General features: G+C 37.5%; 3 protein-coding genes across 12 annotated transcripts in view; 2 read left to right on the top strand and 1 right to left on the bottom strand.

Moving 5' to 3' along the window:
• LOC136837358 (dehydrogenase/reductase SDR family member 11-like) overlaps positions 1-15,189 on the top strand; it is a 29,850-nt gene extending 14,661 nt beyond the window's left edge. For all 7 annotated transcript variants that reach the window (XM_067102109.1, XM_067102105.1, XM_067102108.1 and 4 more), the window contains exons 5-7: positions 7,861-7,990; positions 8,923-9,075; positions 13,157-15,189. In XM_067102109.1, the coding sequence (XP_066958210.1) occupies positions 7,861-7,990; positions 8,923-9,075; positions 13,157-13,192 (319 nt within the window). In that variant the 3' untranslated portion in view covers positions 13,193-15,189. The remainder of the gene's footprint in view (positions 1-7,860; positions 7,991-8,922; positions 9,076-13,156) is intronic.
• The window catches only part of LOC136837356 (uncharacterized), a 208,831-nt gene that overhangs the window by 106,464 nt on the left and 75,162 nt on the right, over positions 1-27,205 (bottom strand). The window lies entirely within an intron of this gene.
• The window catches only part of LOC136837357 (dehydrogenase/reductase SDR family member 11-like), a 42,489-nt gene continuing 33,752 nt past the window's right edge, over positions 18,469-27,205 (top strand). The window contains exons 1-5 of one of the 4 annotated variants that reach the window (XM_067102103.1): positions 18,469-18,625; positions 20,287-20,380; positions 21,795-21,965; positions 24,187-24,355; positions 26,161-26,290. In XM_067102103.1, the coding sequence (XP_066958204.1) occupies positions 21,834-21,965; positions 24,187-24,355; positions 26,161-26,290 (431 nt within the window). In that variant the 5' untranslated portion in view covers positions 18,469-18,625; positions 20,287-20,380; positions 21,795-21,833. Of the gene's footprint in view, positions 18,626-19,845; positions 19,915-20,286; positions 20,381-21,016; positions 21,153-21,794; positions 21,966-24,186; positions 24,356-26,160; positions 26,291-27,205 lie in introns of those variants that run through there. The other 3 variants (XM_067102101.1, XM_067102102.1, XM_067102100.1) reach the window with 3 other exon arrangements.

Genomic DNA, 27,205 nt, shown 5'->3' with positions numbered 1-27,205 from the left:
TTCTTCACTTAAGATCTTGCATAGTCTGTGCATCTTCTCCAGCTCTAATTATCAAGCATAACCATAGGGAGGGTAGCTGTCTATGGTTGTGGCACTCACTGTTGCATGGATGGCAGGTCCTGTCTATCTCTGTTCTTTACACACAGTCTTGATGGGATTCATGGTTGGTACGATGAATGAGATTCTTTTCTGCCCTGGTTGTCAGTTCCCATATAACTAACCCTCTTTTCAGGCCTCTTCAAGAAGGAACAGTTCTTACAGCAACAGATTTTTTTTTTTTTTTTTTTTTTTCACTTTAATAACTTTCGTTCGTGTAGGCAGTTCCCGGTTAACGGCGGGGGTTCCATTCCCGGCTGAGTGCTGCTAACCAAAAATCGGCGATAATAGCACTAATAACCTGCTTAACGGCGCTGTTAACAGGATATCGGCGCAGCTAACCAGAGATCGGCACCGCTAAAAGGAGATCAGCGCCACTAACTGGAGATCGGTGCCAAAAATCCAGTTAATGGTGTTGCTACACAAGTGCCGTAAAACCAGATTGCTGTTAATCGATGTTGCTGGTAAGTGGGGATTTACTGTATCCACACTTCTTTCAGTAATTGAGATCTATATGACATAGAAGACCAGTCTATTAATTTGCTGTCCTCTGAGTTGATTCTTGGTATTCCTTGTGGTTTCACTTGTCACTCCTTGGGGTATTATCGGACACTATTTTCCTTATGGCTGTGTTATTGTTTGCAATAATTCCTTCTAACCTCTTTTTGGCTCCCTATTTACTCTGACAATCTCTCATCCTAACTGTTGGTATTCATGAGAACCTCAGTTGGTCCCAAAATTTGTACTACTTCAGGCCTTATTTACAGTAATCTGGTGAGTTAATACTTTAAAAATTAATTTCCTCCCATGGTGTAGGGGGCCATATTTTTCAGCTTCAATATTCTCCTGCATCTCAGGAGAATGTGTATTTTTCCTAGATATCTATATACATGAAGCCTGCTCTTATCCCAGTAAGTGGTTGCTCAAACTAAAACATCTTATACTTTTGATGGCGGATATATTCATTGTGCAGTCTGGCATTGTCCAGCAACTTACAGGTTTGCTCACAATGTATTTCCCCTCATCAAACAGAAATTTGGTTATACTCTTCTTGTTTTTGATGTATGTGAAAATTGCAGTTCCTCTACTGAAGATGAAGAGTACTTCCAACAAGGAGGAATACTATCTTCTAGGGATTTAGTTTAGAAAACCACTTGCAAGTCTCATTGTCTCAGCATGAACTCTTGGAAAACTGAAATTAGCAAGGTTTATCAAAGTCCTATCTGCACATGCGCATGTTGCTGGTTGCATGCATGATTCATCAGGCAGAGGAAGATGCTGACAGAGTATCAGTAACAACAGCAGTTGGTGAAGAGCGTTCAGGATTCTTATTGGGAATGGCACTCATCTTGTTCTATTGACTGTCCTTGCCAAACCTTAAACAGAAATTCAAATGCTGATTCATACAAGCAAAATTCATTCAGATAGAATATTCAGTAGAAAAAAAAAATTCTGAGTGCCATACACAATATGACTGCAAATTTTTGTTTCTGGATGCATCCCTGCCAAAGGGACAACATACAATAAAAATGGACTAATCAGCATGCGATTCAAGTAATTTTGATCAAGATGTTTTTTCAGTAAATGTGTTTATGATAGGAAGAGATATCTAATATCTTTCTCTGTAATTTAACTTTGATGTCTGGTTCTACAAATGAAAAAAAAAAATGTAATTATAATGATAGAGTTACTAATGTGAATAGTTAAACATTTGATTAAAACTGATCTTGATAAAGATGATTTTTTTTCTTTCAGTATGTAATTTTTAATAAAAAATTATGATCAGTTTAAGAAGTCATATTTTAAAATTAGTTTCATTAAGAACATTAACAAAAATGACATTGATAATACAGTACAGTAGTAGTAAACACTAAAAGGCTTTTCTTGTCAAAGAACATTTTGCAGTTGCTTTTCTCTTCATAAACAGGCAGAAAGTTGAACTAAGATACCTACATAAAAGCAGACAGCTGACTTCCACATTGACCAAGAAAGCTGGTATTGGTGTCATGTGAAAACTAAGAAAATGCTGCAGAATTAATGTGAGGCCAAATTTGATACCAACAATAGTTTTCCAAAAACAAGAAAAGAAATATACATGATGGGAAGGTTGTATTCTCTTATCAATAAAATATGCAAAAGCTTCACTGGGTTGAGCTTAATGATAAAAAGTTTTGATGAAAATGGATTCTGCAATATTTAAACCATAAGAAATTCTGTTGTATTTTCTAAACTGCTTCTTTGGTTTTTATTCAGCAATAATCGAGAAAAGGTTGGAAACCCAAAATGGCTGCCATATTCTGTCAATAACTTGAAAAAAATGCATTACATACAAGGATTTCTTGGGATCATAAGGATTACTTTTCCTAGGTAACCTCTGCACATCCCAAAGTACTGTATCATCTTGTCAATCTAATCTTGGTTTGTTAAAAAAGAAAAAAGTTATTTGTACAGGCAGTCTCCGGTTAATGGCAGGCTTGGTTAACGGCGATCCAGTTTTATGGTGCTTGTCTAGTGACGAAAATCGCCGATTTCCACTTATCGGTGCCGATAATTGGGCATTGGCGCCAATACATACCTAACAGAGGCACCGATAAGCCCTGAAAATTGCCGAAAAAGCGCTGAAAACCGCCAATTTCCGGTTATCATCACACACTCAGAATGGAACCCCCGCCGATAACCAGGGACTGCCTGTACTGTTCTAATGTCTAGGTCGCAAACAGATTGATCATCAGGGTTCCCAAACTGCCTTTCTGACACGTGATGGTGCAGGGACCACACCATCCTTACAACCTACCACTTGACTGAGTTCCCTACAATCTGACACCCTGGGATGTATCTGGCCAACAGCTTGATGGTGTGGCAAAACACCCACTTGTGCACCTGCCTTGCCAACCAGCAGGGGGGGGAAAGGGAGAACCTCCCCCTTGTTCATTATGCCACTATGGTTGTGTTGTTAACTCACTAACACTGCTGAATAATCGCTGGAATCACTGCACCCATTTTGAGAAATGGATGTGCAGAGGAGAATCATGCTGAGCTGACACGCCTGCAGTGAGCAAGCCGTGCAGGTGCGATTCCACCCTGCTTTCAGTGTGTTCTGGAACAGAAGCAATTCAGGAGGGGGTTAGTTCAGAGGAACTCCCTTAAGAAGGCTCCTGTTGTTCAATCATCAAGCTAGATTGTCCTTTACTTCCTGTCAGAGCTGGATGGGGGATGTCATGATTAAATGATCTGTGCTGTGTCAGGCACTATGATGCAAGTGCAGGTTGATCTGTCTGTGAGGAACAAGCTTCTCCAAAGATGACAGACAATCAAGGACAGTCTGCCAAAATGAAGTTGGTTGTTCTTGTTGAGACAGGAACTGTTCTGATACCTCCCTGAAAACTCTTACTGCTACCTTGTCGTTCAGCATTCCCAGGTACACGTACTTAGACAGCTGCTAGAGTTGAAACTCTGTATTCTCCCATTTATCCATCCCCAGACTGTGGCAATATGAGAGAAGACAATCCCAGTCTCAAAGTAACTGCACCTCACAAGACACTAGGATCAACCAGTCCTTTGGATACTGCAGGAGACTGATCCTGAGCAAGGGGCCCAAGCAGATACTAAAGTGAACACACACATAAACAGTCCAAAGCACAGGGCCATTAACTGGTGGACTGTCCTGTTGCAGAAAAAGTGGAGTTACATCTGAGAGTCCCGATGGATGGTAATCTAAAAATGAATATCTTTCATGTCTATCAAAAGCATGGAGTTGCCTGTTCTGATGATAGTCAACACAAAATGTGGGGTGTGGAGGCTGATGGAGGAACTTTTTCAATTGAGAGAGATTGATAACCAGTATCCAGCCCCCAGTCACCTTTTCCACTAGGAAAAATTGATGGTAGAAGCCCGGGAAGCAGTTGTCTACAACTTCCAGTGTATCTTTCTCCAGCATTGTATGCAAATCTGCAGAGTGCTAGATATCTGGACAATCCTTGAGAGTAAGTTGTAAACAAGATTGATCTAAGAGAAATTGTAGGGCATTGGTCCTTGAAAGTATCATGTAGTCATCCAAAAAGACACAGGTTACTTTTACTACCTAACTAGCAGCAGCAGCAGCAAAAAGGATGTTCAGTGGACAATCAACGTCATACTCCCTTCTTCCCTTTGCCCCACTTCCAGTTGAAACCTGGGAGGAAGACTGAACAGGGCAGGTAGACTCATGGCATTTTATAGAGGAAGAAGTCTGGGCACCTTATTTTTCTTAGGCAAAGGACATGCTTTTACATGACCCTGATGTCAGTGGTAGCCACCTTCACCTGACCTGTATGTTGATGACATAGTTGCTCCAGAAGGCTAGTCTGCAATCCCTTTGCAGACCCTGAGGGACTTTCAATGAAACTGCCTTGACCCTCTGCTCTCCATTTTTCCATTGCCACCTTGATCTTGCTCTTTGTAATGAGCATGGAGGTATCAAGAACTGACCCATTCTGAAAACCGAGTCTGCTCTTGGTTGAAACCCATCTGGACTGCAACGAGAGGGAGGTCAGTGTCCTTCCTCCCCACACCTAAAGCCTTCAAAAAGGAGGACAGACTGGAAAAGGCAAAGGTCCAGCCATGATGACACTCGTAAAGAAGCCATGTAGCAACTCCATGGCTGCTGCTTTGGCAGCCAAGGAGATCCCTCTTGTTTGAAACCATTCCACAGAAAGACTGTTTGTCAGTTATGGGCCCACTTATAAGGGTCAGGTCTCTGGGTCCACTATTTTCACTTCAGAAGCTGGTTTAGCAATTTGGACACTGAAAACAGGGATCACTCTGACCTGAAGATCAGTGACTATCCTCTCAAGTACACCATGAGCAAATGGAGACCAGGACAGCTGAAATGATAAGAGTCATCCCCAGGTTAAACCCAAAGATGTACTCTTTAGAGGGAACTGGCTGCCATGGAGAGCTCTTGTTTCATCCATGGCTATTCTGCTCACAAATGTGAATGATGACTGCAAGGCTGCAAGGAAGTTCCTCTAAAACTCAGGGGACCCTGAAGTCTTGTAGAATACATAGCAGATGAAATAGGTCCCTCTACTGAAATAGAGGGAAAAAGGTGAAGCAGCCTCATCTTATCCCTGCTCTGAGTGCCTAGAGTGAGCATCAGACACTTGAGTCACAATTCAAAGGCATCAAAGGTAACCAGACATAATCCTCATCTATCTTTTCAAGCCTGGAGCTGAATTCAGAACCAGCCAAGCTATCACTGCTAACCAATTTAGATGAGCCTGACCACATGCTGCCTGTCCTTTGTAGAATGATACAGATCAGTGCATGGTCTGTGGCAGATCCAGGCCAAGAATGGAGTAAGCAGGTACAAAGCACGAGTACAGCCAGCCAAGAATCAGAACAGGCAGATACAAAGCACATGCCCATAATGGTTTGGGGATGTGTCAGGAGCTTCACTTGGGACAGTGAACCACGTCCAAACAGCTGTAGGATGCACAGTCACAAGAAGAGTCAGGGTGGGTCCTCTTATCCTGAGAAGAATGTGTAAGTGACCAGGTACAAATGGAGCTGTGCAGCATTGGGATTGGTCACAAGCAAGCTTGTGAGCTGATCCACCAGTGCACCCATGAATGTCTCTGTGAATGGGTGCATGGATTGCCATCTCTCTTGACAGGAGAGCTATGTCCATGAAATGACTTCTTAGCCTTCTTCCTATGCTTCTGCCAGTCTGAAGGAAGAAGGTGAGGATGAGGAGAAAACAATGAGGAAAAGGAAGGCAAACTACAGCAGCTCTTTGATTCCTTGTGGCATAGTGCCTCTCCAGGCTCATCTAAGCCTACAAAAGATGTAGTCAAAGCAAGGATACCCAAAGGGGCAGCCAGATCACCCCCAGTAGGAACAGCAGTGTCAGCAATGGCTCCGTTAAGAAAGGAGTAGGTCAAAAATCGATGCCAAGAGCTCAAGGAAGGCATAGGGGAATGGATCCCCAAAATGCCAAGAGAAGGCCACAGTAACTACAGCAGCTCCCTTCCTCTCCTGGGGATGCCATGGAGTCATTACAGCAGAAGCAGGGGAGGCAGCAGCAGAAGAAAGGTGATGGTGGTTATAGGAACTAATATCACACTAAACAATTCCATGTTTTGAGCATCTTAAGTTATAAATTTAATTATGTATGCAGTTTAGCAGTTTGTCTATATTTCATATAATGTATCATGTAAAAGGCACAGTTTTAATACAATATTTGGTAGATATAAAATGTATATGAAGTATGCATCATGACTAACTTCATAGCATATGCATTGCTTAGTCCTCCTTTCAAATCAGAGTCAGTTCTGCCAATACTTGCAAATATCGTTTAAGTACCATAGTGTGCTGTACACTTTCTTGAATATTAAAACCATGTCATTGAGAAGTGGTTTGAAATGTGCACAATTTTTTTTCTCACTTGCTGTTAGGTGTTGAAGCAGTGCTGTGGGTCATCCATGTAATCTCTGCTGTACTAAACATCTTGCACCAGCATGTAGTTCTGCCAGTATATTAAACCATCAACAAATTGCTACCTAATTTGGTCATGTCAAGTATGAATCCCATCTCTCCTCTTGGTTATACAGTATTTTTTCTGTATGGAAAAACCCAGAAAAATTGTCCAGATCTTTACAAACTCTGGATCTTTCAAGTTTTACTGCACAGTATTTAAATTATTAAAAGTCTGATGCAGTTGCCAATTATTTCCACAATTGCAAAAATTTTTTACAGCATAGGTACACTAATGTAAAATAATACAAAAAGTTTATGGTACACCAGATTACATAAATGCTGCTACAAAACTGAGTACTTTAAAAAGAAGAGGCACAAAGGACAACAGTAATACCTTAATCAACAAACTACCATTACTAACTCTTGTACCTGAATCCCAGATTAAAAAGCAAATTGCCATTTACAGTGAAGATTAAGGGGAAAAATATATGGTGCAAAATTATACCATACTAATTGATTAGTATATAATCCTAAAACAGTAAACAAAAACTAAAGCTGACAGTGAGCTGAATGAAAGGTAATTTATAAGAAATATAGCAACTTACAGTTAACTTACCAATTACAGCTTACCAGCACCAAAGTGACCAAAATTTACAACATATGTGTACACAGAATGCAACATATCCAACCAAACGCTAAGTGAAGCATAGTGCCACTTGTTGCTCACTTCTTCAAACACATTCAAAAGTATTTACTGTACCTTTAAAATTCTTAGAAAAGTACTATCTACATCAGTGGGAAAATCAAACAATCCATATCGAATTTCCACCCTCAGAAATTGAGGGCAGAAATTTGCATGAGCAAAACCACATAAATCATAAAGAAAATTACTCAAAAGTGAAATGAGGTAATAGAACCTTCTAAAAGAACACAGATACATGAATAATGAGACTGGTAGCTAGTTGCTTGAGACTATGGGATCTCCCTTGCAGTATTACTTATAGCTACCATATTCTGTTTTTATAGAGGGACTGAATTGCCTGGGACATCCCATGACAATGTAGAGGACTAATTATAATTAACTGGTTTGTTTCTTCTTTTACTTAAGGGCAGCTATTACTGAGGATGGTATGTTGCTGTCTTGGATGGCAGAAATGGGTTCAAGAAAGACAAAGGCTTGTAATTGCATATGGAATTGCTTTTAACAGATGTAAATTCAAGTCTATCAATTCATTTAAGGACAGATTCCTTGTGTGCTCTTCCTTTTATGAGCCTTCTATATTGTTATAATGGCATACTTCTTTGCAGCATATGTGGACACTATGTGCTTCCAGTAAACTGCCTCCATTTTTACATAGCAACAAAATTTGCAGTTACAGCTCTCACAGAAGGACTGAGACAAGAGCTACGAGACCTCAACTCCAAGATCAGAGTTTCTGTAAGTATTATTTAAACATTGGTGGTAAAAATAGCTTTAGCTTCCAGAAACAGATAGGGATAACCTACTAGTAGGAATTTCATATTTTTAAATGTTATGTGTTCTATAATTTAACGTATTTAAAATGTTTACCTGATTCCATCTCACAGATACTGTAGTCTTTTGATGAATATGATTTTCTGATCTGGTGCTTACTACATTGGAAAACAGTACAGAAAATAGTAATATATAATGTAATTTCCACTAATGAATTAATTTCTTTATAGTAGGAGATAAAAAATACATATAAAATATTTGAGTAGTTGGTGAATTGTCTTACAGCCCTATGTAAGTGTTTTTCCCTTAGATGGAAGTATTTTTCAAGTATGTATAATTTATTTTCTGGGGTTCCGTTTCGACGGGGTCCCTTAATAATTCTTAGATGGAAAATCGTCGAAAATCGTCAAAAATCCTAAGAAAACCTTACTTTTAATGCTCTGGGTGCATTTTCATTATTGAGTTTTACATCAAAAACCTTCAAATTATGATTATTTACAAAAGTATTTTTACGGAAATAACTGATGAATATATTTGAAAAGCGTCGTAACCTTGAACGTCGTCGTCAGTAAAATTTACAAAAGGGCTTCTTTTGTAAAGACATTCACTTGTATTATAAAGAAAGTTGTTAGTCAGGAGAGATTATAATACTATACAAAGGATAGATTAGAATGATTGCCACCATAGATGTTTCTTGTAAGTAAAATAAGAATGAGAATTGAATGTAATTTTGTATAAAAATTGCTGTCTAAATTAGGAGGGCCTTGATCCTTTCATTCTACAAGACCTTTTGAAAAGACTGACAAAATTATAGTTACATAACTTTCTTAGTGTAGTCTTTTAAGACCAAATGAAAATCAAGTCATTGTTGAAAGTAATTTTTTTTTTCTATCAAGGCTATTAGCCCTGGATTGGTGGAGACTGAATTTGTCACAAGACAAAGAGGTGAAGAAGAAGGAAGGAAAGCATATGCTGCAGAACCATGTCTTCAGTCTGAAGACGTAGCAGCATCTGTGTGTCACATAATATCAGCTCCACCTCATGTGCAGGTATGGTTTACAATACGTAATGTAAGCTATCAACACCATTTTAAGAAAATTACTGTACTGTACTGCCTAAAAGAAGTGCTAGTAGATTACTTCAATGCTGCATATCAAAATGATATTTCCTAAAATTCTGCCAAAAAACTTATTGTTTCAAGTTCAGTTTAGTAAAACATGTATCAGACATCTTGATGTACTGTGAGGTTATGGTAAGTCACGTGTGAAATACATTAGGAAAGCTCACACACCTCTCCACAATTGCAGGATGAGAAAATAAACTTTATAAAAATTAAAGATTGAAATCTTCATGCCAAAACTGATATTTATAGAAATAAAACAAAATCAAAATGGATGTATTACTGTGTAGTACAAACCAATGGATGGCTAGAATCGATTACTGTATGTTGGTGCTCGAAGAGTTGAACAACAAAAAATACATAAAGATGACAATCATACTCCCGTAAGGTGTAAGGGATAATCTGCATAAATAGCCCTCACTCTTTCACCCATTCTGTGAGCCTTAGAACTCCGCCCTTATCCTTTCATTTGAGGAAAGGAGTTAGAAAACCTCCCCAAATATCTCTATAGTTGTCACAGGAAATGATACACTTGTCTAACTACAGTCAGATCCACTTCTGGTAGAGCTTGTGTCCAGGAATTCTAGAACAATTCTTTGAAGATAGGAGAGCATCCAAGAGTGGTTCAAACCACGAAACAATGTGACTAGTAACCCTTTTAGAGACATGCTTTCCATTAATGTAAGAGTCTAGTACTGTATATCGAATTTTGGTCATAAGCGAGCTCAGCTAAGTTTCTTGCCCTTGACAAAGACATAAGATCAGAGATGGCGATGGGAGTGACAGAAGAGGTATGGCTACCCAGGGGCTTTTGCAGCTGGTTGCTTGTCATTTCCAAGGCCTTAGGAGGATTGAGACCCAGCATTGACTTGGCTTTTGGAATTGCTACTTGTTGCTAACCCTGTTCTGGATGGAGACAGTACCATCAGTCCGTTGTTCCGTTTGGAAAGGCAACCTTTTTGGTCCCTGGACTTGAAACATGTATACTTTCAGGTCCAAATTCACTAGTCTTTGGAAATACAGTACTCCTCTGGTTTGTCTAGCAGGAATGGATTCCTTAGTTAAAGGTTCTAAATTTTGATCTGGCCATAGCTCCACAGGTCTTCACTTTTTTCTCCTCTCAACAGGAGAGATACCATGCTTAGAGGTACATTTATAATTAGCTGATCATGACATTCTCTTCTGCAGAACTTAAGAAAAACCTTAGATACCTCATCAGCCTGTGCCAGTGCTTGGGCCTAAGTGTTACCTGATACAAGTCAGATGTGACACTAGCAAAAGAGAAAATTTATCGGGGAATGGAGCTGGATAAATTGACTTTTCTGGTATGACCAATGGTTTAGAGAATATGATGCACCGTGTTTTCTTAAAGTTTTTGAAACTTTCGATTCCAGATGAGTTATATAGAGATCACTAGGCCACCTGAACTCACTGGAAAACTACGGTAGTTCCTTCCAACTGGTTCAGACTAGGATCACTTTAGCTGAAACTGAATTACAATGGTGTTCCACAGATTAGCTGGATGAGTTTCCTTTCATACCTCTTATAAGGGTCTCAACTGACCAAGTTTGGTGGCTACACAAGCAAAATCTATGATTGGGATTCCACTTTTGCCTTTTGCCACAGACTTATTGCTATGGACACTTAAGGGAAAGTTGGGACTCCTATCTACAGGATTTGTTAATCATGGTTGCAAGAGGGAGAAGGTCAGCTGATCAATTCTGGAACTGAGGACGGTACGTACAATGAGCCCTGAAGAAGCCCAAGAGGCAATTCCACCATGATGGCCTATCTCAGGAACAAAATCTCCAGCAGAGCACCAATTGATTGTAATCTGTTGTATAAAGGTTTTAAATCACAGTACCAATATAATCCCCAGATGAATCCTAAGGAAATGCAGTGTGGTAGGCGATAACTCAAGCAAATGGGACCAGTTACTTTGCCTGAGTGGTTCCTGCGTTCCTAGATCTACGGCATTCCAGATCTGGAAGCAGTGGGGAATGCCCTTTTTAGGACTATTTACGAACAGCTTTTATCACAAACTTCCATACTACTTAGCCTGCTGGACAAGGTGGCACAAGTAAGTGATGCCGATTTCCTGGGAAGGTCTTTAGATATACAGTAAGCATTCCCAACCTTCTATCAAGCCAATTTTGACAAACTGCAGATGTCAGACAATGTTCACTGAAGCCTAATAGCTTATCTCCCCACTTTGGCCTTTTCAGTCTTCATGCATGGAGACTCTCTAGCAGTGCCTTATCAGGAGAGGCTTTTTGTGTCAGCTGCTATCAAGGGTTACTGCTCTGCCCTCTCAGGGGTATTCAAGAGCAAGGCATGGACCTAGGCTCTTCTAGTGAGTTTAATCATATGTCCAGTCTTCTAAAGGGAAAACATATCCAGGACTCGACAGTCTCCATCCTGGGATCTGTTGCTGATGTTAAAACACCTATCCAGTTCAGAGTAAGAATCTTGGATGCCACCCCTCTAAGGGATCTTGTCCTGAAGACTGTAATCTTAATAACCTTAACCTCAGCTGGGTGAGTTAGCGAGCTACAGGTGCTATTAGGAAGGTTTTTCACACAAAGAATTTTATAAGTATTGGCTTCTCTTATGTGACTGGTTTTGTAGTGAAGATGCAGACAACTTCCTTTCAGACTCATCATGCACCCTTGTTTTTAATTTATCCTTCCCTTGTCAGAGTGGGGGGATATGTTTTTTTTTTTTTTTGCTAAAGAGCTGTCAGGATTTATCCTCAAACGATCAAAACTTTTTGAAAGGTGCTTGCCAACTGTTTTTATCCACCAACATGAGTTCAGTGGAACTGTCTGAAAACTCTTATTTTGTTCTGTAACGTCAATTCACCTTGAAAGCTTATGAAGCTCTTTAATTTTTAACATCCAGCTGATAGGGCAGTGAGTCATGAAGTTCAGTCTATATTAAGTCTCTGGCCTTTTCAAGAAATAAGGAAATCTATTCTACAAAAGTTATCTTCATGGAGGTCTATGAATACCTTTTTATGTTTTTGTCTTCAGGATCTGGCTTATAAATCCTTTTACTTGCTCCTTTTCAAAAGGATAGGATACTTCTGACTGCAACTCCTTTTCCTCCTAATCTTGGTCACTCACTTGCATAAAGATCAGCTTGGATACTCGCTTCCACACGATCTATTAGTTCCTATAACTCTTTTCTGACTCCAAGCCCTTGAGAGTTGGTGTTTTAATAGGAACAGGTCTCTACCCACTGAAATAGCCAATCAGGCATTCATAAAGTGGTGGGTTTTAAGTGCAAAAACCATTACACTGTAAAAGTTTTTAAAAATGGAATTGAAGTTTTTGGTACAAACTTATCACTTTGCAAGGTAATTTAACCTTCCCCCACGATGCAGAGCTAGCAGAGTGGTCAGACAGCACTAGAAATGACCATTGACTGCTATTGGAGGGACTTGGGTACCCAGATGTACAGGCAGTAAGCTGGATTCATCTTCATTTGAGCTTGTCTGCAAAGGGAGTTCATGGACTTACGGACAGTTTGAAAGTCTTTAGTTTGTGCCAAAAATTGTACCAATTTGTTAAAAAAAAAAAGATTGTAGTTCTATAGTATAAACTACTCATAAGCACACAAAATCATCTCAACAAAAATCTAATGTCGCAACATTCTTGATTTTTAATTGAGTCATGATAATTTTTTTTATTTTTTTGGCAAAGGGATGTCTCTTGATAGAATGACAGCTACTGAAAAATGGATGGAAAATATGCTGCATTTTTCATAAGGATTCAGAGATGGAGTTTTAACTGAGTGACACTTATTTACTGTGGTCTTCTGTGAGCAATATTGATTATTACTGTATCCAAACCACAACCTCATTTTTGTTTTAACTGTAAAACTAACTTGTGATAATTCATTTGTAATAATTTGTAATATTTCTTTTATAATAAGAATTGTAATATGTCTTGTATAATAAGACTTGTAATATTTCTTGTATAATAAGTCTGTTTACTCTTTTTTTCCAGGTTCATGACCTTATTGTCAGACCCACATGCTCCTAAGCTACCAGAATGTTCTGTAATCTGATTAATAGAAATTTATGCTGCAAATCTAACACAGATGGATGCATGTCTTTTTTTATTAACAGATTATTTGCTTCAGTTTCAAGCCAGAGTTATAGTTTTCACTTAATATACATAATATCTTTGAAACAGTTTTCATATTAGACACATGTTATATCTTTGCTATTAATAACTATTTGGTATTTTTTGAGTTATTTTGTCTGAAAGGGAGATAAGAATTTGAAAGAAAGCTTTATTTAGTGTAGTTGGTGCTTCTTTTGTGCTCTACTTAAGGGGAGCGCACTCTTCGATTTTTGATGAATATTTTTGAAATTTAAAAAAAATGGTTAAATGGCCGTAAGACATGAGCAACACCTTCGTTATCACGTGACCAAAGCATTTTTTCAAAATATTAAAATTGATGGGGTTTTGGGCCTCCGCCCCCCACACGGTGAGGTAGGGTTGACGTTTGGCTCCTAATGACCATTGTCATTTTTTCCTTTATTCGCCTAATTTATTAATTATTTTGATTTTTATATCACCTTATCTCCTACGTCTGGGAGCGTCTGGCAACAACAATGGCTTGTTCCTTGGTGAATGCGTGGTAGGAGACAGGGTTGCCCCCAAACGTTGAAAGCGGGTGGTGGGCAACTTTTTACTCTGAGCAATTTTTTCGCTATTTGCGGTGTTTTTTTTTTTTTTTTTTTTTTTACATCCAGCAACTCTTAAATACAATCTATATACTTTCACCTTCAAAAATATGCTCACAGTTGATGAAATGAATAAAGGATGATGAAAAGGGAGTATATGATGACAAGTTCATTATATCAAATCTCAGTTAGATAAAATAGTGTCGGGTATTAGGTGCAAGGTAGGAAATTGCAGGGGTAAAGTTCAGGTCGAAGTCTCTGCCAATAGATGGGATACTGATATTTTAATGAAATGCCAATCGTGTAGGTTTACAGTTAATGCCCCAGGAAAGCGAATTAGCAGTGGAAAATCTCAGCACCATCAATTGAGTGAGATAAATATTGAGGAAATTGAACACAACTTTGGCTATGAGAAATTCAACTTACTAACACATCTGTTTGGCACAAGTGAAAGTATATTAGTTGTTCATTCGAGAGACAAAAAGGCTTGAAAATCAAACTCCAAAGACCAAAAAGACCAAACAAGTGAAAAAAACAACTGAAAATGAGTCAAGAATATCAGCCTGGTAGCTACTAAACTTTTAGTTTCATAGTTTCAAACTAGGTAACAATGAGTTAGGTGGTACTTGATGATACCCTCGCCTCGAGCGAATAATACATTTTTTATAAAGGGGGGAGGGTGACCTGGAGCCAGAAATCAACCAAAATAATGCTCTAAGATAAGTTTTTTCCACGAGTGCAAAAAAAAAAAAAAAAAACTTGTTGACCTTTACGGTCGTTTTTCTCAGTTTTCACTTTTTTGCACTTCAAACGCGAACTACTTTTTTATTTTTAGGTCAATTTTAAAGTTAAATATACCATTGGAAAGAGAAAAGAAAGCCAAATATTTGTTTTGGGACTAGGTTTTTTCTTAGGTTGATGAGGAACCCGTGATAATCAAATCATACCAATTTTGGGGGGAAAATCCCCCCTCGCCCCCACCAAAAAAAGGAAAAGTAGAAAAACTCTTCCCATTATTTTTTTCATACTATGATATACTTTCTGTGTATGAAGCTGCATTGCAATAGCTCTAAAAATGAAGGGGGTGAATCATTTTTAATTTTTTTGTTTTATTTTTTTAATAAAATCCAAAATAATCATCCAATCACTCTCAAATTTTTTCTGGAACATCACCTTATATATAATTTATGTGTAACATATAAAAATTTCATAAAAATTGGGGCATTATTTCTGGGTAAGCGTGCGCTTCCCTTAACTGTATCCCATGTATTTTGATGAAATATCCATTCCTGTATTCTGTATTCAGCACTGTTACAGTACATTATATTAATAAATATTTTCATCAAACTGTTGTTTTATTAAACAGCTTTTCATACTTCTTTGATTTTAAATTAAGCAGAAGTTAATGAAAAATGTTTTAATGTTTCTTGCCAAATGTCTTGTGTATACAGTATAACCTTTAGTCCGAGTTCTTGAATGTAATGAGGGTGATAAGTTCTTAAGCTCTCATAAAAAAACCAGAGGGAATTAAAAGTTTAGTTACCACAGCAATTCCATCTGCTATATGGTTCCAATGGTGTTCATATCAACAAGAGACAACCTTACCCAAAAGCATACTCAGCAGTGTAGGTCTTCAGTTATGGCCCATCTTCCTGAATTTCTGTTTTTTCATACTGGCCTTTGCCCTGCTACTTCACAGCTACTGCTTTCCTGACTAACTTCCCTCCCCTTCTTGTCACAGGCCCAAACAATTACACAATATGGTCCCCCTCCCCGTCTCTTCTGCATTTACTAATTACTGTATACATTTTATGATCTCAAATCCTATATACCATTTATTTTTACAAACCTGAGCAACTCTTGTGACACCATCTGTTGCTAAATCTAAGTAGTGAGTGGTAATAATGAAAGTAGTACTAGTAATGGTAATTGTTATATACATAGGCTACACTATCAACAGCACTACCATCACTACTAGTGAAACAATTAATACCATTAAAACTGCCATCACTACTATTACCAAAATTTGCAATACAATTGAAAAATATATAACCGCTGCTGTCATTAGCACTATTATGACTGCTAGTATCACTAACGCTACTATCACTGTAACTGTCATTAGTATTATCATCACTACTGCTATCACCAGTACAGTATCACTTGCACCATTACTGGTACTACTAAATACTACTGTCATTAATACTCTGCTCCATATACATCATATCATATACATGATAAACCTGTGGACGTAGCTGTTGTGCATGTCAAAAGAAGAGTTGGGCAAAATAACCCGAGAATGTCCTGTGACGATTCACGGCAAAATTAATTGCTAATATTTAAAATAAACACTTTTTGTTCTAATCCTTACCAATATCTTAAAAGCTAATGATATTACTAATGACCATTCAGCAGACTATGGCATCTCGTCCCCGGGAGAAGTTTCAGGAGCGTTGTTTAGTATATTTTGCTTTCCTACTGTCTATTGAAGGGTCACAGGTAACCTAAACCTAATTAACCAAAAATAGTTAAACATATATCTCACAGTTATTGCTTGAACAGCAGAGAAAGCCTGTAAATAACAAGCGCATTCCTGGAGGAGGACGACGGAGGCGGACCCCAAAGCCTCCCACAGGATGTGGCACCCCCTCGGACAGCCCCGGGCGCAGGAAGGAGGCGTGGGCGTCCCCGGAAAACCCAGAAACCAGACAGGAAGGCACCCCAACAAACCGCTCCAGAGGACGCCGAGGAAGGCGACCACCCTCTCCAGCTGACATCGAGAAAGCGAGGGTCCCTTCGTCGCACCAGCAGATACCTGTTTTGATCAGACGTTGCCTCCGTCTGGGGGGGGGAGTATTGTAAAGTCCCCGCTCAACGCGTTCTCTATAGTGAACATCCCGTTTTCTGCGGTGCCTTCTCATCGACCTAGGGTCGACCAGAAATCTTTGTACCCGCGATCTCTGCAAAGTACGCAGACGTCCGCACCCCGCTTTATAAGCGGCTCGCTTCATCAATAAACTACTAGCTACCTGTGTCTACTACTCAATTCTTCTTTTTTCCATCTGTTGGCCTCTCCAACTAGCCAACACTCACTGCTATCGTACTTTTATCCTCATCTGATGGGTACCTTAGGGTTCAAAGAGGTTGCAATCTTGCCTGTTAAATCTTTTCATTTCAAAATTCACCCCCACCAAAATCACTTTCATGTATCATAATAAAGTTTTCATTAACCTACCCATCTCACAGACTCATCATCAACATAGAGTTACGGGCTGCTCTAGGAGCAAGAGCCCGTGCTGGCACAAGGCCAGCTAAATCTAAAACAACAACATCAATAAACTACACTAACTTCTTGACTGTACAGAGACAGAACAGTTAAGAACAAGATATGAAGGAAATGAAAGAACAGCTACCCAAATAACAAAGCACATACTGGCAAACATTCACAAACTTGCACGCTTCCTATGCTCATACCCACCATCGCGGTAACTAAAGAATCCTTACCTTTACCTACCCGCTCTCCTTCCCAACCAATCACCTTAAAACAGACACAACAGACACGACCCCTACTTTAAATCAGACAACAAATAAAAAACCATCGCATCTCTAACCGCTACAACAAAGGCTGACCCTTTAGAAATCACTCTCTCCCTTATCAAAATCACATTTTATCCACCGCAATCAACACCCAACACATGCAAAACACACACACACACACAAGGAATAGGACCGGACAAGGAATACGGCTTTGGACCATCATGAGCTAGCATACTAGCTACCTGTGCCTGCTACTCAAATTCTTCTTTTCTCCCATCTGTTGGCCTCTCCCACTAGCCAACACACATCTGATGGGTACCTTAAGGTTCAAAGAGGTTGCAACCTTGCCTGTTAAATCTTTGCACTTCAAAATCACCCCACCAAAATCACCTTCATGCATCATAATAAGGTTTTCATGTAACCTAACCATCTAACAGACTCATCAACACAAAGCTACGGGCTGCTCTAGGAGCAAGAGTTCGTGCTGGCACAAGGCCAGCTAAATCTGAAACAACAGCAACAATTATGGGCTGCTCTAGGAGCAAGAGCTCGTGCTGGCACAAGGCCAGCTAAATCTGAAACAACATGCACATCATCAGTAAGGAACCAACAAATAAACTATACGACACCCAGCTAGTAGCCTATGTCACTCAGCACCTTCCTTACACTAAGTACACGTAGAACAAATTTCTTTAAATAAAATTTCGTACCATATTGTATGTTTATATACCAATATAAACTGCGCAAGAAAAATTATTTACATTTTCTTGCATCTATAATTTTAAAATAGTCTTGCATTAAATTACAAGATAATTTATTCTGCTGTGAAATGATTCCCAAGAACATGTGCGAATGTAAAATTCTTCCGACGATGATGAAACAAGTCATAATTTTACCTTTACTTTGTAATTATTTCCTATGAATATGATAAAATTACTGAACCACAAGGAAACCAACACAATTAATGATGCTCATTCGCACTAAGTTACTAAGATCAGTCTACAAGAAATAAATAAAAAATACTTAAAACCTTGTATTTTTCATCACTCCGAATGTACAGTACATACCATTTAGTATTCAATACTGACCCTTGTTTACCTTAGGAAGAAAACGGCGGAATTTTTGAAACGTGCCAAGCTTTGTTTTTGTTGTTGGGCAAGAGTCAAGGTCACACCGGCAGTTTGTTGTTCAGCCGGAGCTGAGAGAATTGAGACAAGAAACGTTAATTGTGGTAGACTTACTTATTAAGGTTTGTTGTCGTAGGCCTATATAATTACTGATAATCTATAAAGCTGTACCGATACCAACGGACGTTCTATCAAGCAATGACTAAGCTATTATTTTAAAACAAGACACATAGGTCTAACACTGGCTGAAGCCATATCGAAAGCAATTTGCTAGGTAGGAAGGGTATCTTGAATGAATGAGTTTTGGAAGCTAATGTTCGGCTTAACATAGCTTACTACATCAGGCGTTGCCTAACATAGCTTATGACATCCGACATTGCGTAACATTGCTTCTTATATCAGACATTGCCTAACATAGTAATTAGATCAAACGTTGCCTAACATAGCTTACAATATACCAATATAAACTGCATAAGAAAAATTATTTACATTTTCATGCATCTATAATTTTAAAATAGAATCAATATCAGTCTTGCATTAAATTACAAGATGATTTATTCTGCTGTGGAATATACTATATGCAGGATTTCCATACTTGGGTCAGGTTAGGTTGACAGAGTTCAAGGAGGCAAAACCCTTTGTTTAGGTTAACTCTCTGCACCTTAGTTTAGGTTATCTAAGGATATAGTTTAGGTTATCTATGGGAAGGTTGGGTTGGGATGTGTCCTTTTAAAAATATGGGTTTTTGGTGTGCTTTATAGATATTAAAATTTTTTTTTTGTCCAAGGCTTACTTTGCAATACAACTCCAATACTTGTGGTTTGCAGATGAATTATAAGATCAGATTCATTTCGAAAACCAACAAAATAAAAAAAAAATTTTGGCAAAAGCACCCACTTCCTTTTTTAATATGTGCCATATAAAACATCTAAAAAGATGTAAAACATCTAAAATGATAAGACTTGTTTAAAGTCTTCCTGCCTACAGACCTATATCTTAAATGATATTGTGGCCTATTACACTAAAGGGACTGAGGAGTCATTTGGTCAGTGACATAATTACTATTTCCCTGGTACTACATTTGTGTGGAAGCTTCTCCAAAAAGTGAAAGGGATGACACTTTCAGCAAAGTATAACATAAAGTAATGAGCTCACTGTTATAAATTTTATTTTTTTTGTTAAACATATTGTAATCATAAACCAAGCAGAATTTAATTAAAATTCACCTTGCCAAAGACTATCATTTTGTTTGCTGAAATCAAATTACCTGTATAAGAATTGAAATGTACAAGGTTATATAAAACAAAACTCTTATCTTAGATAAGTTCTACTATTATAGATTACAACTACCCAAATCAATGACACTACCAAGGGGGAAGGTTTCTTTCAGTTGTGCTTTGTCATTTGGTTTGTAAGTAAGAATATGTAATAACAAAATTTTTGCTTGTTAGTTTATTGTTAAAAAGAAAGGTTTTTGACATTTACGTGTACAAAAACATTAGGTTCCTAGCTGTCCCTAAATTTTATCAATTTCATCTAACACCAGGTTTCATCTTTTAAAGGATTAGATACCAATGAGTTCTCTGTACTGTCTTGTGTATTTTGCAGTTAGTCAGAATTCCCATATAGTTCAGATCTTTACCTGTGAGCTCATGATTTTATGGACCCCTACTACTAGTCTTCTTCCCTATAATTTCCAATGTACCGCTTTTAAAACTAGTTACTATTGCTTTTTTATCAGTCCATACCATTTCAGGCTTTAAGATTTCAGTTCATTTTTCAGAAAGGACACCACATCTTGCAGCAACTTTATGATTTGTACAGTAATATGATCTTCCTGAACTTCTCAGCCATGAATCATAGCATTTTGTAGTCAAGTACTGTATTTTCAATCTTACTCCATTTTTCTGCTCTGTAGAGTAGCTACCTTCTTTTAACGCATAGTTAAGTTCTGCTCAGTTATGAACTTTGTTCAACCTCAGTCTCTAAAACTGTTAAGAGTGCCAGATCATTTGCATCTTTCAATTCCTATGGGCCTCTTTCTGCATACCTCTGTAGCTTATTCAGTTATTGTGCTAAGCAATACAGGACTCAGTGCTAATCACTGATAGAAACCTACATTAAAGTTCTTCAGGTATACCTGCCACTGTCTTGAATCTAGATTTGGTGTTAAGGTATGAAACAGTAATATCACTAGCTTATGTCTGTCTTATGTTAATTTCTTTTTGAACCTTTTAAATACAGTATTGTAATTTGACTGCATATAAAATTTTCCAGTTTTTTGCATGGGTTAGTAGTTATTTATTAATATCAGTCTAGGTTATTAATTTCGTCAAATAATATTGGAAGTGTACAATGCTGTACTCTACAGAATATATCTGGATAAAGTTATTTTACAGTCACCAAACAGTGATGATTACTATGCACTCTTAATTTCTGATAAGAGATAAGTGTCCATCCCATTTTAGTAAGCATCAAGTCCATATTTATCTTGAGAGTCTATTGAAGTTATCAGTACTAGTCACGGTACAGTCCTTGATATTATTTACTTTGTGCTAGGGTATAAAAATACCATTTAGTATCTTTCATCTCTTAATTGTGACAGGAGAAGAGATTGGTAGGCACACGAGTTGTTGTGCGATAATTCATGTATGTAATTGCTGTGGTTGTGTAATTAAATAATTAACTTTTCAATTTAGATAACAGTAGTTTTGTTATTAAATTACGTTTATCAATTTAGATAACATTGGTTGTACAGTAGAATTAAGTTACATTTAATTTTAAACAGGAACCAGTAGATAATAATAGCCTTCTTTTCCTCACAGTTAGCAGTGCTCTGGGAAAATCCAATGAACTCAGAATTTCCTTAGTTTTTATTTGTGTTTTACTTTCATCAGCATCAGTGATGATTATGCTTTCAGGATTTGGTAATTTTAATATTAAATCAAATCAGAATCTAATTCAAGTTGAAAATTGCACGGAGAAAGTTGTCTAATTCCATAAACATGAGTTTTATTTAAATCACATCATTACTGTTAAGTGTTTTATAATAAGGATGCATAGAGAACCTTTATATAAGGCTGTTGACTAGGTTTCTCTTATGAGTTTGAATGTAACAATGGGATTTTGAAGTTTTCAGAGCAATGGCAGTTTAAACATTTGGCTTTTATTTATGAGATTCATATCTGTGTAGTAAATTATGTAACTGTTTCAGGAGTGCACAGCATGAGAGCTCGGCTAGTTTCCTCAGGATAAATGTAAGCCTTATAAGATTTTTCTATATTTTTTCAGAGTGTTTGCCATTTTTTCTAATCAAACTTTTCAAAAATCATGGATCGATGGGTTGGAAGAGTAGCATTGGTAACTGGAGCAAGTTGTGGTATTGGAGCTGCCATTTGTAGAGAGCTGGTGAAAGCTGGTATGATTGTAGTAGGAGCAGCACGAAATGTGGAAAGAGTTGAGGTCAGTTCATAATGGCATTTTTCATTTCACCCTGACTTATACTGTATTACCATTTACATTCGTGTGTTTCCTTCTAAAAATCTGGACATCCATTGGTAAATATTAAAATGCAATGCTCTCATATGAAAATGTTTATGCATATACAGTACTTCCCCAGGTCTTGAATTACAGTTTGACAGATAAAAGATGTTCACATGCTGTTTGTATGTAAAGCCAGTTTGTTAATTTGTCTTGGATAAGAAAGTTTTGTGCATCTGCATTTCCCACCTCTACCCTGTTTCTAAGGAGGGAAGGAGTGGGATTCCCTTTTTGTTCTGGGTGGGCATATGCTTACAGATAAGGAAGGCCCCCATGAATGAGAGGTGGCATTCATTTGAAGTTTGATGCAAATGTTTAGTATTATTAATGATTTCCTCCCTACTTGGTTGTTTTCTTCTGTGTTGTTGTGTAAGCAGTTAAAAGTGGTACCTTCCTGGAGGTGGCATGAGAGGCACTTATTTTTGTATTGGTTTTTCCCCAAGTAACTGTGCGGGTAACATTCCTTGACAGGGCATGAAATATATACCACATGGTGTTTTTTAAGATACCCTTGATTTAGTCTTGGGTGGTTTTTATTTATCCTGTTACAAATTGTACTATTATTATAGTATTTAATCATTATTTTAGTGTTTCATTTGTAGCTCAGTATTTTAGTGTTTCATTTGTACTTACATTGCTTAAAATGCTAATTAATAGCAATGTTATTCAAGCTATTAACTAAAATTTTAGTGGTTCTGTCCAGTTCTTGGCAGTTCTCATGCCAGACTGTGAAGTGGGAGGAGGCCTTTCATGCATGTCTGCTAATAACACTGTTCAAATGTCTTCTGGGGTTGTAACTTTTTCCATTTAAACATAATCCAACATTTGTGGGTTTGCTTTAAACAAAGGCTGGTGATATACCTCTCCTCATTTTTGCTTCAATACCACATCGGGATCAGAAATTTCCCCTAGACACATTGAGGAATGGAAATTTGGCCTGGATATTATTTTCATGCATATTAAGATTAAAATTATCTTAAAAACTACATTTTATGGGTACAAGTTCTTTGGTTTGGAAAGAGACAAAAGTGTCATCTGTATAACAGAAGTAAAGGCACACATGAGGGATAATAGTGAAAAATGTCTCTTCTGTTATGCCTATGTAAAAGTTAGCAAGTGCCTCCCCTCCCCTAAAGGGGAGTCCTTGGCTAAACTTTCAACTTTCACAAATATGTATTATGGTCAGTGAAGAGGGCCCTCATGGTTTAGATTTCCAACAGAGCCCTGAAGGCCAATTCTATGATGTCAAAGTCTGGGGTGGAACCATTATGATAAACTGTCTCAAATTATGTGTATGAGACCCCCACAGGCACATTACATAGTGAAAAGGTTTCCCACATCTAGTGAGACATAGTTCCCTCAGTTGGGGGAAATTCCTAATAGGCTGGAAGAAGTCAGCTGATGGTTTCATGCTCCTAATGTTGTTATCAAGGAAACAAGGGGTCAATAATGCACTGAGACATTTTGCTATTTGCTATTTCTGTGCCAGTGGATGGTATAGCCATTGACTACTGTTTAAGAGTGTTCTTTACTATTGTAATACAGTATAATGGGTTTGTCTAAAGTAAAATTTTATTTATTTTTTCTTTTTTTACAAACCCAATACCTTACATAAACTGACCCCCTCCCAACCCCACATCTCTCACAGGAGGGTTAGACAACACAGTGTGTGACCATAGTCTATGAGAGAAGACTGTTGGAGCCCAAACAGCTTAAATGATTGATAGGAAATAATCTTTAATTCTTTAGTGTCTGGAGAGTTGCATACTGCAGAATATTTACTGTACAGTAATGGGTTTCTAAAAAAAAAAATCAATTTTGTTTAAACAAAATTGTATTTTATTATTAATGTTGCAAGTTGTTAGGGTATACAGTAGATTAATGACTTCATTTAATATTGGGCAGACTTTTATAACGTGACTGAGTGTCAAATTTAGCTAATAGGAGTCTTCTACTGTTTCAGTTATCAACCAGGAAGTGTAAATAAGTTGTCTTTGAAAATAGAGAGATTTCCATGTCATGTTCTTGTTAAGCATTTGATTAATTCTACGCTGTAAAAGATTTCTTTCTATGCTACCTTAGCCATTATATAATTTATGTGTAAGCATTCAAATAATTCTTTCAGATTTAATTATAATTACAGGCTTTATCAAAAGACCTTAAGGGAAACCCAGGAACTCTGTTTGGAGTTAAATGTGATCTGACCAAAGATGCTGATGTTGAAAACCTTTTCTCTGTCATCAAAGAAAAATACAAAGGAGTAGATATCTGTATCAACAATGCTGGGATGTCTTATAATAATAGTCTCCTAGGTAAGAATATTATGATTAATTTCCCTTATGAGCATTTTAGTGAAGAGATTCAGAATTTCACTATACTGTAGTTAATAGTGAAAGTTCCCTGGGGGACCTCATGAGTTTCATGCTAGATAGGTAGATTTTGATCATGATAACTATTTTATATCCTCTTATTAAAACGGAGAATAGTTTATACAGAGGAGGCCAGCAGATATGGAGATAAAATTATTATCAGTACTTTTTTAAATGAGGTCTGCATTTAAAAGTGCTGTACATCTGCTTCAAGATTCATTTATTATTAGAATTTGACTCTTTTGAGTCATTAAAAATGACAGGTGCATCAGTAGGATGCAATTGACTACACCTTGATTTTTCTGCCAGTCCCCTTTTCTGTGGGAGAAGTTTCGTATGAAGGGTTATGGACACACTTAGGGATATTTTCATTTCACTAATAAAGACACAGAGATGGTTATACAAGCACAGGAAATGTTCAGTATTCTTGTTAATGTTTCGCTGCGTTTTGTCCTAGAATGGTCACAATGAAAGTTTAAGTACTGTACTAAATTCTATTGTTGTTTCAGTTGTATTCATGCTAAGGCAGGGCACGAGAAAGTGGTGAAGTGAGGGATCACAGTGATTCTTATAGTGATCATCTCTGATGGGCTGGCATTACTCCTGTGTAGGTCAGGTAGCTGATTATGAGGAAGTTAATAATTTAGGACAACAAATATATCGGAGAAATTTCAGCAATATGCATGATCATGCTAAAAAAAAAAAAAAAAAAAAAAAAAAAAAAAAAGCTTTCATTACTGTTGCCAGCTGACCTCAAAACCTACAAAGGCTACAGCTCCAAAACCAGCCAGATTATAGATGGTGGATAAACCAAGTTTGCACAGGCAGTGCACACACACTCATGCACATTACCACCGTGTATAGCTTGTAATAATAATAAAAACAAAGTCTATCAAGTTGCAGGTGAGGCTTGTTCCACAGTCATGGTTACGTTCATAAAGCAAGACTTGTGTTGTATATAAACGTACAAATGCACAGTATACTATATAGGCCCATAGTAAGTTGGCTTAGAATTTTTACTATATACTAGAACTGCTAAATACTCAGGTCAAAAAAGATGATGGTATTCCAGGCTACTGCTACCAGTGCTTGGTGTAAGAAAAGTTAACTTACAGTTTTATGAAAAAACAGAAGACAGAAAATGGGTATACGTGTGACAATCCATTAAGGGTTAATAGTATTCAACACAGCACACATTCACATGGAACAAGCCAAAAGGCCATTATCTCACTAAGCAAGTTTCCAAGGAATGTTCTGTAAAAAATGTAATTAAAGATGGAGAAAAATGAAGAACCTATACTAGATTAGGCGGTTGAAACATTTCAGGTTTGTTGCTTTAGGAGTATTTATGACAGGAATCACAATCATCTACTTGGTAAGTTCTTAGTCAGTTGTCCCGCCTTTTCAGAGAAGTGGTAGGCTTTAGTATGTATAACTACTCATGAATTACATTGTTTGTACTACTGTACAACAAAATTTTGGTGTTATTACGTGTTTTGTTTATTAAATTTTGGGTTAATTTGATCATTTATATGGCCATCCAGACTTATAGCTGATAACCTGTATTGTTACCTACCTACACCCAGATTTTGTTGTAAGAGTGTTCTGCTTTTCATACGGTGACATTGAAAGAAAGTACAGTAGTTCTGAATATTTCATAAGTTGAAATGAAGAAGCCCTGGTAGAATTTTTCATTTGTTATTAACCAGAATGTGTGATTTCCAAGGTTGCTGTTTTCTTTTCTGTAGATGGAAGCACTAAAGAATGGAGGGAAATGCTGAATTTGAATGTAGTAGCATTGTGCCTTTGCACAAAATTGGCAGTGAAATCCATGCAAGAAAGAGGTGTTGACGATGGCTATATCATCCATGTAAGCAGGTATGCTTCAGCAGAATCATTTTTCTAAATAATATTGCTGTGTATATGTACAAACTGTAGCTATGCTTAAGTCTATTTTCCAGTCGTGTCAGTGAAACTTCAAAACTCAGTGTATACAAGCGCATTAGGTAATCTGTGTTGAATAGCAAGTTGTGTAACATCCTTTCCTCATGATAATTTCACTGTTTTGTTGTCTTACTGCTATTGTCACATTTGACTACAGCATATTGCATGGTAGTACTATTAAATAAAATGGAGGCCAACAAGGAAGTAAATGCAGAGAGGGTTACTAAGCAAAGGGGTTTCAGAATAGAAAAAATGGAAATGAGCAAAGTGATCATAGAATAAAGGTGCAAATGGGGAGATGCTGTCTGAAGTGATTACTGCCTTTGGTTAATAGAGTGAATACTTTGAGATTTTGTTGAATGAGAGGAATTACTTGATGGTAAAGATTACTGATATGATAGTATTGAGATTGAGATGGTATGAGTATGTGGTTAAGGATGCAAGAGGGGAGGGAGTGAAGAGGCATGAATGAAAACTATTAGGGATCGAAGATCAAAGGGAAGACAAATGATTTGATGGCATGATAAAGTGAAGACTGATTTGGGGGATTTAGTGGATGAAGATGCTTTCAACAGAAACAGTTGGAGAAAGCACATCAAGGCAACTGACTCCTCAATTCAGGGATGGCAGTGGGTAAGAAGAAAGGTGATGGAGGAGACTAAGACTTACAAATGCATAACATTACTTAGTGTACCAGGTAAAGTTTTGATTGAGAAAGTAAGACAGGTGACTGTAAGGACAAGAACAATGTGGGTTTAGATGAGGAAGAGGGTGCCCAGATCAAGATTTTTTTAATGAAAGAGTTATCTTAGTTGTTATGAAGCAGTTATTTGAGGAGTATGAAAGTAA

This window comes from Macrobrachium rosenbergii, chromosome 59 (genome assembly GCF_040412425.1).
Source record: "Macrobrachium rosenbergii isolate ZJJX-2024 chromosome 59, ASM4041242v1, whole genome shotgun sequence".
Taxonomy (NCBI): Eukaryota; Metazoa; Arthropoda; class Malacostraca; order Decapoda; family Palaemonidae; genus Macrobrachium; species Macrobrachium rosenbergii.
The sequence above is the reverse complement of the archived record's forward strand: the minus strand, read 5'-3'. Positions and strand labels throughout refer to the sequence as shown.